At 53.9% G+C, this 17,586-nt stretch overlaps 1 protein-coding gene across 1 annotated transcript; it reads right to left on the bottom strand.

Moving 5' to 3' along the window:
* Positions 1-1,003: 1,003 nt before the first annotated feature.
* On the bottom strand, positions 1,004-17,075 carry LOC138826481 (janus kinase and microtubule-interacting protein 1-like). Its single transcript, XM_070021616.1, has 9 exons — positions 16,809-17,075; positions 14,917-15,411; positions 11,598-11,807; positions 10,638-10,757; positions 7,672-7,818; positions 7,390-7,530; positions 5,707-5,766; positions 4,700-4,776; positions 1,004-1,106 (listed from the first exon to the last, which is right to left on the bottom strand). The coding sequence occupies exons 1-9, from the start codon at positions 16,935-16,937 to the stop codon at positions 1,004-1,006; spliced, it is 1,482 nt and encodes a 493-aa protein (XP_069877717.1). The 5' UTR covers positions 16,938-17,075.
* Positions 17,076-17,586: the final 511 nt, after the last annotated feature.

Genomic DNA, 17,586 nt, shown 5'->3' with positions numbered 1-17,586 from the left:
GGGCTTGGAACTGGGCACTGGTGGCTCATGCCTATAACCTTAGCTACTCAGAGATCTGAGGATCACTGTTCAAAGCCAGTTCAGGCAGGAAAGGATGGGAGGTACTCTTATCTCCATTAACAATTAGAAAACCAGAAGTGGCGCTGTGGCTCAAAGTGGTAGAGCGCTAGCCTTGAGCAAAAAAGCTCAGGGACAGTGCCCAGGCCCTGAGTTCAAGCCCCATGACCAACAAAACAAAAGAAAAGAGAAAGAAGACTGGGCTTGCGCCAATGCCCAGCATGAGAAGCTGTCAAGTTTCCTGCATCTCTATTCCTCTAGATCCCCCTGTGCTCTCCGCCAAGATGCTCAGGCATGGGAACCGAGGCCTGGGCCTGGGCCACGTGAGCAGGGCACACCGCCATGCCTCCCCTCTCCTTGAGAGCCACAGCCACCAGCAGGCTTTTTTGTAAATGAATCCAGATATGTAAAATGTAGGCTGGGCCTAATGGACTTCAGAGAAACTTTCCTTCCTCCTGGACAGTTCCCAGCGGGCTGAAGGGGACAGAGGGGAAGCAAGGACTCTCACTTAGTCCCACCATACACACATGTGCACACAGAGCCCCTCCATGGAGTCAGCCTCAACCTGCCAACTCGCTTCTCAGTTCCTCAGCAATTCATCAGAATCTCCTGGAAAATGCAGCAACTTCTGAGCCCTGCTGGGAACTCTCAAAGAACCACCCACCCCACCCCCCGTCCTCAGCCAGCCCTGTACCTTCATGCTTATAGGTCATCTCCTGGCAGCCGGAGAAGTAGAGGCACACGAGGGTGCAGAGACACAGGAAGAAGGAGAAGTACAGCACAAACAGGATGTACTCCATGACGCGCCGGCCACACGCAGCGCTGCTATCTGGTGGGGGCAGGCTGGGCTCCCTCTCCAGTCCCCAGTCCCAACCAGGCGCTGACCCTCCAGAAAGCTTCCTCCTGTCCCTCACACCTGCCCCTGTCACCATGGCTTCCTGAGAACTCATTGGCTGCAGAGGCCTGAGGGCGGGGAGGCCCCAAAGGTGCCCTCTTGGTAACGGGTGTTGCACTGGGACAGCGCAGCACCTAGATGCCAGTGATGCCAGCTGAGAGCGGAGAGGAGCCCGTCTCCAGGGTGGCACACTGCGCTCGTCACAGAGGACAGCTTCCGAGCCAGCCTGACCCCTGGGACCTGCTTGGAAGGACTCAGCCTCCCTGAGCCTGGAGCTGGTGTCAATGGCCCAGCATAGGTCCTGGTACCCGGGGTGATGAGGCCCCCAGGTACAGCAGTGGCAAAAGAAGCTGGGAGAAAAACCTTCTGCTTCAGGACCAGAGCCCTAGAATGAGAAGGTGGCTCCAACCTCCATGCCTGGGAAAGGTCCTGGCAGATCCGAGACCACCATGCACACACCCTGGGCGCACCCACGCCATTGGCTCTCCTGCAATTGTTTACACAGACGAGGATCACCGCTGAACAAGCATCACCCATCCAACAGAGCCCCCAGGCCTCCAGCTAGGCCCACATCTGCTGGGGAGGGTCCAAGGCCTGACATAAAGAGCAAAGACCCTCATCCCAGGAAAAGTGCAAGTCTTCTACCACAAGAGAGCAAAGCTTCTGTGCTGTGGCAGACAGCAAAGCCACATCAAAAGTGCTGTCCAGGCACTAGTACCTCATGCCTATAAACCCAGCTATTGAGGATGAAATCTGAGGATCATGATTTGAAGCCAGCCCTGGAAATTCCACAACTTTTAGCACCAATAAATCACAAAATCAAGCTAGAAGTAGAGCTGTGGCTCAAGTGGTACAGTACTAGCCTTGAGCAAAGGAAGACCCAGGAACAGCACACACACAAAAAACAAAAACAAAGAGACTGCTCAGCAATTGGTCTCCTGAACACTCTACTGGGAGTTTTATGGGGTGCATCATGCCAACCATATCTAGTCAATAGGACAGGCTCTATCCATTCCCTTTAGATGTTAATGTCTGGGGTGAAATGGTACTCACTACAGGCTGCTGTACAAAATGACACAACTCTTCCATACATCAGTAGGGGGCGCTGGTGCCCTGGTCAAAGTCTGTTTCTCCCCATCCCTCCTCATTCCAGACACTCAGCATGCCATCCGTGGGAACAACCCAGCTAAAGGGACACAGCTTTCTGCACAAAGGACTTTGCTTTGGTGATATTTACAGATGCAAAAAGAGCAACACTGGTAAAGGGTAGCTAAATTATTGAATGATCAGTACGTAAAATGTCCCACAGTCAAGGCATAAAATATAGCTGGCCCCCAAAGGCCAGCTGTGTGGGCAGACACGCTTATTATAGCATTATTCCCAGCCCTGAGGAGCTGCAGGCAAACATGCCCTGCGGCTGCAGGACGGAAATCAAATCTAATGGCCCATCTACTCAGCACATTATACAGCCGTAAAAATTGGTATTTACGATGAAGGGCATATAGCACACTAAGTACTTAAGAGTCTAGTGTTAACCAGCAACTCAGGGTATCACAATGTCTTCTCCAGTCACAGCAGGGGGGATGCATCCAAACGCCAACACCCAGTGCCCAGTGGAGGCACGGGGTGGGGTTGGGGCACTTTTATCTCCCAGGTCTGGCTGTTATGGCCATGAGAAAAGCACAGAATTCAATAGACACTTCTGCCAGAACAACTTCCTGTTTCTGAGATGCCAAGGTTATTAGTATAGGTAGACCGGTTTCTACCTGGGTGTGGTAGACCCTGGGCCTTTCACTTTAAGTCTACACCTTAGTCTTCTGAGTGGGTCTTGCATTGCACACACCTGTGTCTCCTGAAACTGGTGCTGTGGACACTACAGTGGCAAGCTTACAAGGCAGCAGCAAGGATTAAACGGAATGAGGTAAACAGCCGGCCATTCGAGCACTGGGGACACCAAAAACCTCTGAGGGCTGACTTCTTCCTAGCAGCCCCAACCCCAACATGCCTCAGGAGCAGAAGGGGGCACCCGTGGGCAACATGTACCTCGCAGATACATTGTATTTGGCTCACAGTATTTGAGATGTTGGCACCAACATTTAAAAATCCTGAGATCGGGGCTGGGAAGGTGGTTCAGTGGTAGAGCGCTTGCCTTGCATGCCTTGAGGCCCTGGGTTCAATTCCTCAGCACCACATAAGCAAAAAGAAAAAAGCCGGAAGTGGTGCTGTGGCTCAAGTGGTAGAGCACTAGCCTTGAGCTGAAGAGCTGAGGGACAGCGCCCAGGCCCAGAGTTCAGGCCCCATGACCGGACCCCCCCCCAAAAAAAATCCTTAGATCCCAGGGATGGGAGGAGGGGAAACTGGGGGAAAGCAAAGGAAGAGGAGATACTGTCAAAAGAAAGCAAGGAAGGAAGGAAGGTATTCGTTACCTGACACATGAAATGATAATGCCTTGGTACAACATCTTTATAACAATAAAAGTATGTTTTAAAATCCTTAGATCTGGGGCTGGGAAGTTGGCTCAGTGGTACAGCGCTTGCCTTGCATGCATGAGGCCTGGGTTCAATTCCTCAGCACCACATAAGCAGAAAAAAAAAAAAAGCCGGAAGTGGCGCTGTAGCTCAAGTGGTAGTGCACTAGCCTTGAGCTGAAGAGCTGAGGGACAGCGCCCAGGCCCAGAGTTCAGGCCCCATGACCGGATCCCCCCCAAAAAATAAAAATAAAAAAATAAAATCCTTAGATCTTACATAAAAGTGTCTAGTTTTAGCAGGGCGCTGGTGGCTCACGTCTGTAATCCTTGCTACTCAGGAGACTGAGATCTGAGGCTCTGGGTGCAAAGCCAGCCTAGGCAGGAAAGCCCATGAGACTCTTATCTCCAATAAACCACTAGAAAACTGGGAGTGGCGCTGTGGCTCAAGTGGTAGAGTGCTCGCCTTGAGCTGAAGAGCACAGGGACAGAGTCCCAGCCAGAGGTTCAAGCCCCATGACTGACCAAAAAAAGAGTTTCTAGTTTGAATTGTGTCCTCCCAAAAAGAGTTGAGTCAGTTAGCTTATGCCTATTATTTTAGCTACTCAGGAGGCTGAGATGTAAGGATCAAGGTTCAAAGCCATCCTGGGTGGACAAACCACAGAGACTGTTATCCCCAACTAACCAGCAAAAATCGGGAAATAGAGGCGTAAAACGCCAACTTTGAGCAACAAAGACAAGCAGAAATACTCTATGTCCTGAGTTCAAACCCTAGTACCTGCACAAGAGAGAAATGGGCATGTGTACACTCATGTGCACACACTCACAAGATGTTGAAGTCCTAACCATAACTCTGCAGAACACAGCCTTCTTGGGAAACAGGGTCATTACAGAGGTGATCATTAAATTAATGTGAGTTCATACTGGAGAAGAGTCCAAATTCACTGACCCATCCTTAAAGTGACAGTCACATGAACACACACCACGGGGAACAGCCTTCCAACAAGTATGGCAGACCACAGTTATGCAGCAGCAAACCAGGGACTGCCAGAGATTGCTGGGAGGGACACAGAAGAGCTCTGCCACGGTCCTGATTTCAGACTTCAGGCCTCTGTGACTGGGACATACATCTCTGTCCGTCTAAGAGACACACTTTCTGCCACTTTGTGAAGTGAACCCTAGAAATCTGATCTACAGACTCAACTTGAAAGTATGATGTCAGACACCTGCTAGCCCACCTTCTACCAACCAGTATTCTAGGCGTGGTTTGGCCCAGCCCCCACCATTCCCTACAAGTCACCCTGGCTTCAAGGCTGTACGTCCTTCGCCATTCACTGTCCCAGCTATACAGCTGTGTTACCTACAGAAGAGAAGGACTACGCTGATACCATCTATCAGAAGAAAACACAGGTAGGAGCATGGTTCGGTACAGCAGGAGACCCATGTCATTTGCATGTGACATGACCCATGAAGAGGATTCCCTTCTTTCCCATTTCTTCCAGTCTGTTCCCTTCCACCCCAGATTGGCCCCGTGGGCATCTGAGCTCACAAAGCCCCGATTCTCCACTTCAGGACATCTGGACACCAACACTGTGAGATGGTGGACCTACATTCTGCAGAAAGAGAGCAGTTCTGGGCCCAGGACTAGTGGCTCAGGCTTGTAGACTTAGGCAAGATCAGGACTGAAGTTCTGGGCCAGCCTAGGCAGAAAAGTCTACAAGACTCCATCTCAAAGGAAAAACAGTGGCACATGCCTGTCATCCCAGCAACAAAAGGTAGCCCAAAGTAGACAGATCACACCTCAGGTGCACCCCGGCCAGGCAGCAGGACCTTACCCTAAAACTAACCAGTGCAAGAAAGGGCTGGAGATGTGGCTCAGAGGCACTGTGCCTGCCTAGCAGAGAGTGCATTTCTGCACTGTCCCAAAACACACAGCTCCTGGTTTTTCAGAACAGGAAATTAGACTGCACAAGCCAGTCCGAGTGTCCTGAAATCCTTCAAAAGGTCTGAAGATATATGTTTGCAATTTGGGTGAATACACCCAAAGCCTAAATACAGAATTGCACCAGTAAGTTTTCATGAATAAATTACCAAAACTGGGTCACATCACACAACCATAATTTATGCTTGAGAGATGGGGGTAGCAGGGCTTCATCACCCAATATGCCCCTATATGCCCCTACATGGCGCTCTCCTCGCCCTTCCCTTCCTTTCCCCTTCCTTCTCCTCCCCTCTCCTCCTGATGCCAGCTGACCCCACAGCTCCATGGTGTGGCACCGACCAGGCTCACCTTAGGCGGCTTCAAGCTTTTCCCTCGATGCCTCTTGGAACGCAGCAACCGTTCTCTCTCCTGAGAGACAAAACACAATTGCACCAGTTATGGCTGTCAGGCCACGCTAGCTCTCAGGGAGCGCTCCCTGACTGCTGCACCCGTCCACCTGCCTGGCTTGGGCGGGTCAAGGTCCGCAGCAATAAGCCCTTTACACAAGGCCCTGTCCCACCCATACCACGCAAGCCTGTTTTCTGTGGGGGTCCGGTGACCGTCCACCCGAGTAGGTGGACAGCCCCTCAGCACAGCAGCAAAGTGTGGGGCACCTGCGGCCTTCACCTGACCCCTCATAGTCTGGTTCTTCCTTTGTCACACAGGGCTGGACCCTGCCCTACAGAGCTGCCCCAAGAAAGAGACAGGAACCTGGGGCCACTAGTGGTGGAAACAGCCCCCGTGGGACAGGGACGGGAGGATGGCACTCAGACAGAACAGGGCTGTCCCTTCTGGCACAAACCCCACTGGTCCAGCAGGACATACCTGGCATGCAGCCTCAGCCCACCGTCCATCAAGTCTGTCTCTATCTTCCCTAGTCTTAATTTCATTTCTTCATCTAATCATCTCTTTAATGGAGGTATTTTTTCATCCTAAGATGCACCTTTTGTGTAATGAAGTAAAGAAAAAAATGAAGATAGGTAGGTAGGTAGGTGGGTGAGTGGATGATGGATGGATGATGGATGGAAGCAGGCGGCAAGGAAGGAAGGATGAAAGGGGCAGAGTTGACAGAGTGAACAAGGTAGTTCTGGACAAATCCTTTCCTACAATTCTGTTTACCTATTCTTCAAAAACCCACGGAGGGGCCTCAGGAGCCTCCAAGGCAGGCAGACTGCATTCTGCCTCTACAACCCAGCTCAGGCCTCCTGTAAGAGTACCCCGCCCACCTAGAAGAGGTCTACTCCCTGCTTCCCCTTCAAATATCTACACCCCAACTGTCATGAAACACCACACACAGCTTCAGCAGGGCCTTTCAGCTCTAGTCTGATCACAAGGTCTGGGTTTGCAGGCTCAAGTTTATGATACCTTGGTCATGAACTGAGTGTGGCTCAATGGTATTTTGTGCCTGTCTAGCAAGTACAAGACCCTTAGTTCAAACCCAAGGAAGGAAAGAAAAGAGGAAAAGGTGGGAGGGAAGTGAGGGAAGTTCATGCCTGTAACTGCTAAGTTAAAAAAAATGAATAAACTACAAGGTCAGTTGCAGGGCAGCTTGGGGAACATAGCAAGATTGTGTGTCTGAAAAAAAATAATTAACTAATCAGGAAAGTCAGGAATTCAAAGACTTCTCAGGAACAGATCAGGCTGGATTTTCTTAAAACCCTGGTGTCTCTTAACCGCAGCCAACAAGGAGACAATTGGAGAAGCAGGAGTTGCCATGGAAACTGTTCCCAGGTAGCCGTGGTCTCATTCTAGAGACGCCCAGGCTGCACCAAGTAGACGTGGGCACTGCAGGGAATGGGAGGGGGGCTGGGAACTCCTGATCGCACCTGGCTGCCCACTCCCTCTCCTGACCCAGACAGGCGCCCACGTACCAGTGAGAGGTCATCGATGATGTGAACCCCACGCCCTCATACAAGTGAGGGCTCATCAATGATGTGCCTGCCCCCCATTCCCCACAAGGCCCCCTCTCTCCTGAGCCCCATGCCCTTGTACCAGCGAGAGGTCTTCGATGACGTGCTGCTGCTCCAGCACCTGGAGCCTCAGGAAGGCGATCTCCTGCTCGTCCCGGGTCAGGCTGAGGTCGTCCAGCGACGTGTGGCGCCTCAGTGAGCTCTGGGCAGACAGCTTTTCCTTCTGCAAAGCATGTGGGGGGGGGGGTCAGCTGAACACACTGGGGACAGTGCTGAAGTGTGGGCTTCCGGGGTGGAGATGGGGTCGGTGACCCCGCCAGCCTGGAGATTCTGCCTCGTGAGGAGGAGGCCGGCAGGAACTTACCACTTCCACGTTCTCCCTGGTGAGGTTCTTGATCTTCTCCTCCATGCGCTGGATGCTCTGTAGCAGGTCCTCGTTCTTCTTGTTCATCCGCTTGTTCTTCTCTACCAGCGGCTTCAGCTGCACCTCTGTCTCTCTGGAGCGCTTGAGCTGCAGTGGGACACACACTGGTCAGGCAGCCTGAAGGCCCCGGCATGGCCAAGCTCCGGCCACACCTCAGAGACTCCACAGCTCCCCCAGCTCCCAACACCAGAGCTTATGTCCTAGACGGGGCAACCCCAGAAACACGGGACAGCGCCTCCCCAGGCTGAACCTTGCCACACCTCGATGACGATGATGATGATGGTGATGATGATGGCCTGGTCAGTGGTGACAGGAGCAGGCCGGTGGCCTACAGATGGGCTGGGGTGGCTGACCTGTCTGAGGTCGTGGGTCATACATAGGAAGGTCAGCCCTGTCACCTATGCTGACCTTCCTGGCCACCCAGCCCCAGTCATCACACACTGGCTGCGGCTCCACAGTCTTCAAACCACAGCCCGCAGTCCGCCAGTGCCAGGCTCAGTGCTGGGCAGTGCCGTCATGCCTCCTGTCCTGTGTCCTTCCAACCTCACGGCTCTACCCCCGGCCTCTGGAGCCCCTCTTGTGCCCCTCTTGGCTATCCTGCCTCCAGCCCAGCCCCTGGGGAGAAGAACCTGGTGGTGATGGATTCAACTTCTAGAACAACCCATATGGAGGACAGATCAATGAGACAGACTGGGGAAGTCATGGTTGGCTGCGGTGTTACACTCTTAAGGCACCTTCCTTTTCCTTCTGAGCACAGCACCCTTGGGGCAGGCTCCATTTCCGGCTGATTATGGTTGACTTCTCAGCCTCCATTTCCTTGGCTATAAAATGGCAGCACCCACCAAGATTGAAGTCAGAATTGGTGATTTTATGAGATTTTAATGGACAAGGTAAACAGCTCCAATGTCTAGTACTGTTGCAAACATCACAAGGACAGTCAAGGTGACACCAAGTCCTCATCACGAACCTGAATGGGCCCTGGCCCCTGCCTTGACCAAGGCAAGCCACACGCGACACTCCACAACCTGAGCATGGAGGAACACCTAGCAGGCTTACTAGAGCTCGTAGCCAGCATGAAGCTGGTTAGGAGCCGGCTGTGTTCAGACACTGGTTGTGAAACTGACGGTGTCTGAAAACTCAGAGTTGTGTAGACACAGTCCTGCATCTAGAAATCCACCCCACGCAGAGGAGGCCCCAGCAGCAGAGCCGGGCGTGGACTTCCCCGTGGGGGTGTTCACTGTGAGCACAGGAACAGGAGCAGCCTGGGCACTCCATGTGGGTTACAGCAGGTAGAACCTCAGGTCCCTACGCATGCAATGCAAGATGGACAGAGCTGTGCAAACCAGCAGGGAAGATGTCGCCACTAAGTCTGGGGGGAGAGAAGTAAACTGCAAAAATATGCAGAAAAAAATCCCTCGCTGCAAAACACAACAGCCAAACAAAAAGAGGGCTGGTGGGGGTCGTGTGGCCGCCCCCAGGTTGGAGACCATGCTACGAGTGTGCTGGCGTGGTCTGACTGCTAGAAGCTGCCAGTGTCTTCCCTGAGTCACCCAGCAAGCTGTCATTTGGCTTCTGAGTGTCTCTGTGCTGAGTGGAAATAGGTCAGATGTAGTAGTGATTAAAGCCAACCTGCCTTTAAAACCACTGGAGGGAAATGAATTTGTTTTTATCCTGTTAAAACCACAAAGAGCCAGTATAGGTGTGCATACTTGTATTCCCAGCTACCTGGGAGGTGGAGGTAGGAGGATTTTGGTCTAAGGCCGCCTGGGCAAAACCTCAAGACCCTATCCCCAAAACAAACTGAAAGCAAAGAGAGGGGTCATGGCCCCAAGTTCAACCCTCCGTAGTAGTAATGGTAATAATAATAATATAAATGTTATCACACCAACTATGAAAGGAATCTTCAATATTCGGATTTTTATTTTTGGGGTAGGTTCTCCTTATGTAGCCTAAGTTGCCTCAGGCTCCTGAGAACTGGGATTACAGACATGAAACACGGTGCCCAGCCCTGAAACTGAATTTCCCGAAACTAGCCATGCCCCTCCCTATTCTGGGCCTTACTCTGAGATACAGAGTGAGCTAGGTGGATGCTCAGGGGTTTCCTTCTAGATGGGTATCAAGGTGGGCAAGAGGGAACACACGAGCAATTTGTGTTTAAATATGCCTCTTCACTATCAGAGGAAAAGGAAGTGGGTTTGTAGGTCAAATCGTCGAGACCAGCGGTGCTCAAGGGCCCTCGGTAGGCCAGCCACTGATGACTATGGGGACTCCTACATTTCGCACCCAAAGGCTCATCGCTGCCACGCAGGGACCAGGAGGTACCACATGCTCTGCACGTGGGAGACCAATCACTGACCATGTAAGGCCCTGAGCCACGTTGGCCCCTCCCCCCTGCAGCCTCCCATCTCCTGGGCCAGGTGCGGCGGTAGCGCTAAACCTAGCCAGGGCTCCAGCCTGAGCTCTGTCCCTGGTAGTTTCCAGAATGATGGCTGTTAATCTTTGTTCTGAAAACTGCTTCCATCACTTAATATACTGGGTACATACTTCCTGCCAGCTAACTGCTCTTAAGGACTGACGGTGTGCAAAGCTTCCATGGTTCCTGGGCTCAGGGTCTGAGAATGGAGCCGCTGTGTGCTTAGTTGTTCTTGGTCTCCACTATAAACAGCGCTGTGGCAGACATGCTCACACTGCTCGCTGCCTTCTCTACCTGCTTTCTGAGGATGATGTCCTGCAGAAACAACAGGCCATGGCAGATTTCTTTTAGGACCAGGTGTTAAGACTTTCTGAATCAATAGGAAAGCAAGCAAGCTAGGAGGCCTCTGCGTTCACATCATGTTTGAGGCGTTTCCTGGCCCCAGAGCCCCTCCCTGGGTCCCTCCATACACTACCAGTCTTGGCCTGGTTACCAGTTCACTCCTCTCGTCTGCCAAGAGGGTGTTTCTGTCTTCCAGCTTCCGTATCACAGAATTCAGTTCAGCGATTTTTAGCTGAAATCGCCTCACGTCTCGCTCATCCAGATGTTGATCCTAAAAAGAAAAAATTAAAAAGCAAGATTCATGTGTGTTTTGAAGAAGCTGAACTGCTTCGAAGGGCTCTGTGGAGCCTTCCAAAGCCCACACAAGGTGTGGCAGGTGACACACATTGAGAGGCCGTGTGGGGCGGGAAGGTAGAAAGCACTCCAAGCCTTCTCACGTGCTTGTGGGGTATGCTTTGCCTCCAGGTGACAGAGATTTGAAATCCTCCTAAGGCTTCCCAAACACCCAGTCCCTGGGGACCTCAAGATGAAGCCCCACCCCCGCTCCTGCATCTCCTACAGAGGCCCAGCACATGCCAGAATAAGCCGGGATCCCTCCGTGGCAGATTGTCTACACTAGAATGCCCACCCCTCCTGCAACATGCAGCACACATCATTCACTAAAGATGCCCCAGCAGCAAATGAATGAACATGGATGAATGTTCCTCTGCAACTTTGCCCCAGTGCCCCTGCATTTGCTGCTGGGGGGGGGGGGGAGCAGCTTCTACTGGTCTTCAGGACTCTGCCATTGTCCCTCCCTGTCCTGCCTGGGTTCCCTCCAGAACGCCCATCATGTGCCCCTCCTCCGAGGGCACCATGTCTTCCTCGGCAGCTGAGCTGTGGCCACAGCAGGCAGAGGAGGTCTGCCGCTGGTGCTGCATGCTGGGCCTGGCCCACACTGAATGCCAGTGAGCATGGGAAGAAAATGTACCAGAGAAAGGGATGGATGGGAGGACAAGGAAGCTCAAGGATGGAGGAAAGGCCAAAGAACGGCAGGCGAAGGAGGCAGGAGGAAGCGGTGGCTGAGCAGTCCGCCCAGCAGCCCGGACACGGTGGAGGCCCGGGCCCTCACCTGGCTGCCCATGAGCTCTGCCATGTCCCCGATGCCAGGCGGGAGCTCCCTCTTAGGACTGCTGTGGTGTCGCTCTGCCTCTTTGACCTGAACCAGCTGCTCATCCAAAGCCTCTTTCTGCATAAGCAGCCTCTGCGTCTGCCCGGCCTGCACGCCCAGCTCCTTCTCCAGGGCCAGGATCACTCGATCCTTCCCTTTGATTTCATCCATCTGAAAGAGAACAGGCAATGGGGAGCAGGCTCCTTACCAGGAAACTGTGCTCAGGACCTGGAGCCTGAGGCCAAGTCAGGTGAACTGGGCATGCTCAGGACCCATAGCTTCTAGAGCCCACAGCCCAGGCCTGAATCCCCTTTATTCCCCTGAGGACAGAGAAGACAGAGCTCTGGGTCCAAGGATCTATGCAGGCAACCAAACCCAGCCTGGATCTCACCTTCCTCCCCTTAACAACTCACGTGAGTCCTGACCTCTCAGTCTACTTGAGCTACACTGGCTGTTGTGTTACTTTGTTCATTTGCACTCACTGACTTCAGGATACTGCATCAACCATTGTATTCACCAAACAAATTCAGTCGCAGTTTACTGGCTTTCTGTGTTGTTGCACTTGATAGCTTCTTATATTCTCACATCTGTGTTTATGAGAAATGAGTCTGCATTTTCTTTTCTTGTAATAACAACGGGAATCAGTTGTGTTGACTTTATAAGTAACTTAGAATGTATCAATATGTGAGAAAAACTCTTTTCTACAAAAGCGTGTTTCTTAAAAGTTCCTACTTTGGCCTAGTAGCTTGGCTCTCTGTAAAGAAAAGAAGAACTGCTACAGGATAAGGAAGAAACTTTGAAATGTAAGTTTTGCCTTAAACTGGTTTCTTTAAAGATGGAATTAAGACCTCAGACTGTTCAATAAATAGCAGAGGGTCACTGTACAAAAGGAAATGTACTATTACCTGACTCAGGTAATAATAATCCCTCTGTACATCACTTCTATAAACTAAATATGATGGCAGAGGGTGTGAGTATATTGAGATTGTGTACAGTTAGTCTTATTTCAAAGTCACCTTATGTAAATACATTTTACTCTATTCAAACTAGGCAATCATGAGCAGACTGTGAACCTGAGCTCAACCAATCAGAGCAGAGGGGCGGGGCCTGCTGCACTGAGGATAAATATTGGAGCAGCCCACTCTGTGTGCTTGCTTGGCTGACAGCACACCCTTCTGCAGAAGTAAGTTTTGCCTTCCTGAGACAATGCTTTAATTTCATGTTTACCATTGTGACTCCAATGGCTCCTGGAGAGCTATTTATAACAAATATTGCTCTGTTTTCTGGAAGATTTGGGCTTAAAATCTTGGCAAAGGACTCTGGGTCTAGGCTTCTCTTTGTTTAGAAAAGTTATTGCAGACTTAGTTGGTGGGTAACTATAGGACGGCTCAGGGTTTTCTCTTTCTTGTGTGTCCGTTCTGGAAAGTTACACTTGTTGCAGAAGAATCCCCATCTCACGCACTGTCACATCATTTGTTGGTGACACAGCCTGATGTCCCCACTGCCTGTAGGGGCTGTGGCAACCCCCCCTCCATTCCTCACACAGGGACCTGCAGTCACTGCCGCCTGCATCAGTGTTCCCAGGGGCTAATTGGCTCCTGAAATTACAGATTGTCTTTCTAGAGTTCATTGTGATTCTTGCTGGTTATGACTTCCTTCAGCCTTACTCTGGGAGTTTAACTGGCTATTCTTTTCTTTCATCCTGAGATGGTGGGAAAGCAGCCAACTTTGATAAAAGTGTACCACGTTCTTTGAAATGCAACAGTCCCCAGTGCTGGACTGCAGCTTTCGGTCAGGGTAGACCACGAAGCTTAAATCTCCATGTCTGTATTCACTTGCTGTGCACATATTCCAATGCTAGCTGACAGGAGTGTGCTCATTTCCAACTCTAATTGGCGCTCCACTTCTCCTTTTAGTTTTTTTCTTTCATACATTTTTAAGCTCACTATTATTACTATTGGTGGTGGTACTGGAGACTGAACTCAAGGCATTGTATTTGTAAAGCAGGTGCTCTACCTCTTGAGCCATGCCTCCTATCCTTTTTTCCTTGGATATTTTCAAGACAGGGTCTTGATTTATGCCCAGCAGAACTTGGGCTGCTACTTGTGCTTCCCTGTATCTCTGAGGATGACACCATACAACCCCCGGCCTCTGGCTGACGTCAGGGCTCCCCCATGGCTGCCTCCCATGCAGCTAGGACTACAGGTTGGAGCCACTGTGCTCTCCTACTAAGCTGAGCTCACTCTTTCTTTGTAACAAGTATCCCCCCCCATTTGTCTCTAGGGAAAGTGGCATGGACACAGCCAAATGCCCTTTACTGCCATCTGCTCGCAGCCTTCTCTGCTTCCCCTCACGACCCATCCTCCACGGGTAGCTCTCACTGCCACCACTGTCGAATCTCAGCTCACCTCGGTGGTTTCTGCCTCCAGCACCACGCGCCTTCCATCTGACCAGGGTGGCCGTGTGTGGCAGGCCCTCCTCTACTGCACTGCCTCCTAAGTCCAGTAACGCAGTGGAGACGTCCCCCTGCCTACGCAGCCAGGCTCACTGGCCTACGAGAGTACCCCACGACCCACAGAATACTCCACGGAGCAGGCTGGCCTAATCTGGGGGATCCCCTTCTGAGACGGCATAAGCATCGGCTGACCTTCAACCCTGGTGGAGCCTGGCCAGGGGAAGGGTGATCTCCGCCCTGCCCAGGGGGCCTGGCTGTGACCTGGTTCGCCTGGGGAGGGCTCCTGGAGGGCTCTGAAGAAGCCTGCACTCCACATTTCCTCCCACGTGCTGCGGGCACCACAGCCCGTCCCAGCCTGCCCCACCGTACCTGCAGGAGTATTCTGCTCCTGACTGAACATCCAGAGGCTGGGACCACAACCCCGACTCCTTCTTACAACACTTCTACCGTATCTACCATGACATTGAAGCCACACACCAAGAAACAAGGGCCGTGCCGGCGTTGGCGGGAACCCCATGCCCGGCTTCAAGGTCCCCGTGTGTTCGAGGAGAGGAAGAGTGCTGCAGGGGGCGAGGAGAGGGCCTGTGGCACGCAGAGCGTGTGGAGCAAGTAACACACGGGCGCACGCGCAGAGAGGGCAAGCGCGTACCAGCGGACATGCCCACGGGGGGGGGGGGACGTACTACGTGGGGACACGTACCACGTAGGGCGCGCAGGGAGGGCCCGAACCAGCTGGGGCGCACGCCAGCAGGGCACGTGCCACACAGGCCGCGCGGGGAGGGCACGCGCCACGCGGGGTGGGGGGCGCGCGGGGAGGGCACGTACCAGCCTGCGGATGTCGCGCTCGCACTCGCGCTTGATGCGGTGCACCTCGTCCTGGTGCGCCTGGTGGGCGGCGCGCAGGTCGGCGGCCTTGGCCCGGTCGGCCTGCACGCAGTGGCCCAGCGCCTCCTCGGCCTGCTTGCGCGCCGCCTTCAGCTCCAGGATCTCCTGCTGCAGGCGCTGGCGCTCGCCGTCGAAGGCCCTGCGCGCCTCGTCGCGGGCCTCGGCCAGCAGCGCGCCCTTGACCTTGTCGGTGGCGCCGTCGCGCAGCGCGCCGAGCGCCGCCTGCAGCCGCAGCAGCTCGGCCTCGCGGACCTTGGCGGCGCGCGCCGCCTCCTGCTCGTGCTGGCGGATGAGCGCGTCGCGCAGCGCCTGCAGCTCCTTGGTCTTCTCCTCGTGCAGCTTGGCCTTGAGCTCCGAGATGTAGGCCGTGTGCCGCCGCTGCTCCTGCTCGCGCTCCAGCTTGGCTTCCTGCAGCCGCTCGCGCAGCTTGCCCACCTGCACGGGCGCCCGCGTCAGCGTCCCCGCCGGGCTCCCGCCCCGCGCCCAGCGCCCTCCCGCAGCCCCGTCTAGCCTTTCTCACTGCAGTGGTGTTTTATTGGTTTGCTTTTTCCCGCCTTAATGTTGGAATAACAGGGGAGGGGGCTGCGGGAACCCGTGTTGGAGCCCCTTCCATTCAGATCCACGAGGAAGGGCCATCCGTGGCCCCCAAACACCCGAGCAGACTGTCAGCCAGCCAGCCAGCCAGCCCTGCACCCGGCCACGCACTTCGCCCCTCTGGTCCTGCTCCCTTGTTTATAACCTACGCAAAGCTGCCCCTGACCTCGCAGGTCGGTGCAGGGTCATGCACCGCTAAGGGACCCGGTGCTGTCTGCTCTGTGGACACAAAAATGGCTGCACCACTGGCTTGTGCCTGTAGTCCTAGTTCCTTGGCAGGCTGGAATCTGGTGGGTTACACAGTTCAAGACCAGCCCAGACAGAAAACGTCTGTAAGATTCTTCAGAATAACCAGGAAATACTGGTCAGAGGCATGCTCAAGTGGTAGAGCACCAGCAGAGCAAGCAAAGCTGAGCGATCATGACTCCCTGGGTTCAACCCTGGTACTGGGGGGCCAGCATCACCAGCAGGTACTGCTGAGGGAGGCTAGCCTCACAGGACCTGGACCCCCAGTGCCTAGGGCTGGAGGCATCCGTGCCTGAGCTCTCAGCCTTGTCTGTGCCCTTTACAGAGGTACGTGCCCAAGCACCAGGCTGGGTCAGACAGCCCTGGCTGGCTCTGCCCTGAAGTGAGCTATGCCAAGGAAACGGCACAGTGGTGCCAGCACACTGGACACCATGGGGCTTTCCACTGTTTACTTCTGGGCAACCCTGAACTGGACCCTGACCAAGTGTGGCCTGAGCTGAGAACACGGGCGTTCTGACACTTCTAGTCGCTTGTCTGAGGTCCTGAAGCCAGGCAGGGGCCAGCCAAGCAAGGGCAGACACCAGGTCTACACAGTGTCCAAGCCCAGGCTCCACCCTGTGACAGCCTGTGCCCTGTGCCCAGCCCTCAGCCCCGCATCGTCCCCACTGGCTCCAAAGCACAAGGTAAAAGCGCTCACAGCACAGAACCAGGCCTGTTCCCAAATGGCCCAGCCCTACGTCCCGACCCAGCCCTGCTGGGGGGTCACTCCGCCTCATCTCGGACACACTAAGACTCTCAGAGCCTGAGATCACAGCCATCGCATGGCAGGCCGTGAGTAAGCCCCGCAACCTCTGCCATGCTGCCTGTGTCCTCAGAATGGATGAGGCGCAGGGCATAGAGACACCCTGGACCAGGCTCTCCACACGGCCCTGTGATGGGCACAATGGCCTCTCAGTGTGCCCATCCCCGCACCCCACCCTACCCCACCCCACCTTGCTCTTTTCCTGCTGGAACTCGATCTGAATGCTGGTCAGCTTGGCCCGCAGCTCCTCGTTGGCCATCTGCACCACATCCGTCTCCATCTCGGGCTTCTCGCCCTTGCTCCGGCTTTTCTTAGACATGCTTCCTCTGGGGTTGAGCCACTGGGGTCCTGAGGTTCACACCCGCCCTCCAGCAGGCTCAGCTGCCAGCTCTGCCGTGCTAAGCAGTGGCACAGGGCTCCACTCCTCTTCTTTGTAACCCACCATCACTTGAGATTCTGGGAGAGGGAGGGAGCAAAAGAAGAGAAGGAGGGAGGGAGCTGTGTTAGCAGAAGGCCTGACGTCTCCCTGGAGGATGCTTCTTGCTTGAGCAAAGAATCCCCTGAGGTACTAACAGGCAGGGTCTTCTCCCCCCACAAGCCAGCCTGCACTTCCTGGGTAACCACACCAGGCCTGGGTCCGCTCCCAGCTCTGCTCCATCCTGCCTCAACAGGTGAAGACACCACAGCTACAGCTATGTGACCCGCGGGCCATGGTCTGTGAACATCTATGAGTGGGCCTGGTCTCATCCTAGACTTGAAGGACTTGGGGACAGGGAGTCTTCTTGCACATGCTCCGTCCACACCCCCAGCTACTGGGGCAGGGTCACAGGTCAGAGAACCACACTCTGAAATGGACTCGAGGCCTCTTAGGGTGAGTGATCTCTCCCCTGCCAGGTAGATGCCACCAGGTTACAGATGAGGAAACGGAGATGCACACAGACTGAGAGATAACCATGGCACACAGCTAA

Source organism: Dipodomys merriami, unplaced genomic scaffold (assembly GCF_024711535.1).
Source record: "Dipodomys merriami isolate MVZ:Mamm:240054 unplaced genomic scaffold, mDipMer1.0.p SCAF_143, whole genome shotgun sequence".
NCBI lineage: Eukaryota > Metazoa > Chordata > Mammalia > Rodentia > Heteromyidae > Dipodomys > Dipodomys merriami.
Note: the sequence above shows the minus strand (reverse complement) of the source record. Positions and strands in the feature narration are given on the sequence as shown.

Bases quoted from the DNA above. Each gene is read 5' to 3' on its own strand.
- LOC138826481 (XM_070021616.1), bottom strand. From the start codon at position 16,937: ATGTCTAAGAAAAGCCGGAGCAAGGGCGAGAAGCCCGAGATGGAGACG. The intron at 7,819-10,637 runs GTAACCAGGCCA...GTCCCACTGCAG, and splicing joins CAGACGAGAGGAGTGAACTG to CTCAAGCGCTCCAGAGAGAC. The intron at 5,767-7,389 runs GTACAAGGGCAT...TTTGTCTCTCAG, and splicing joins TCATCGAAGACCTCTCGCTG to GAGAGAGAACGGTTGCTGCG.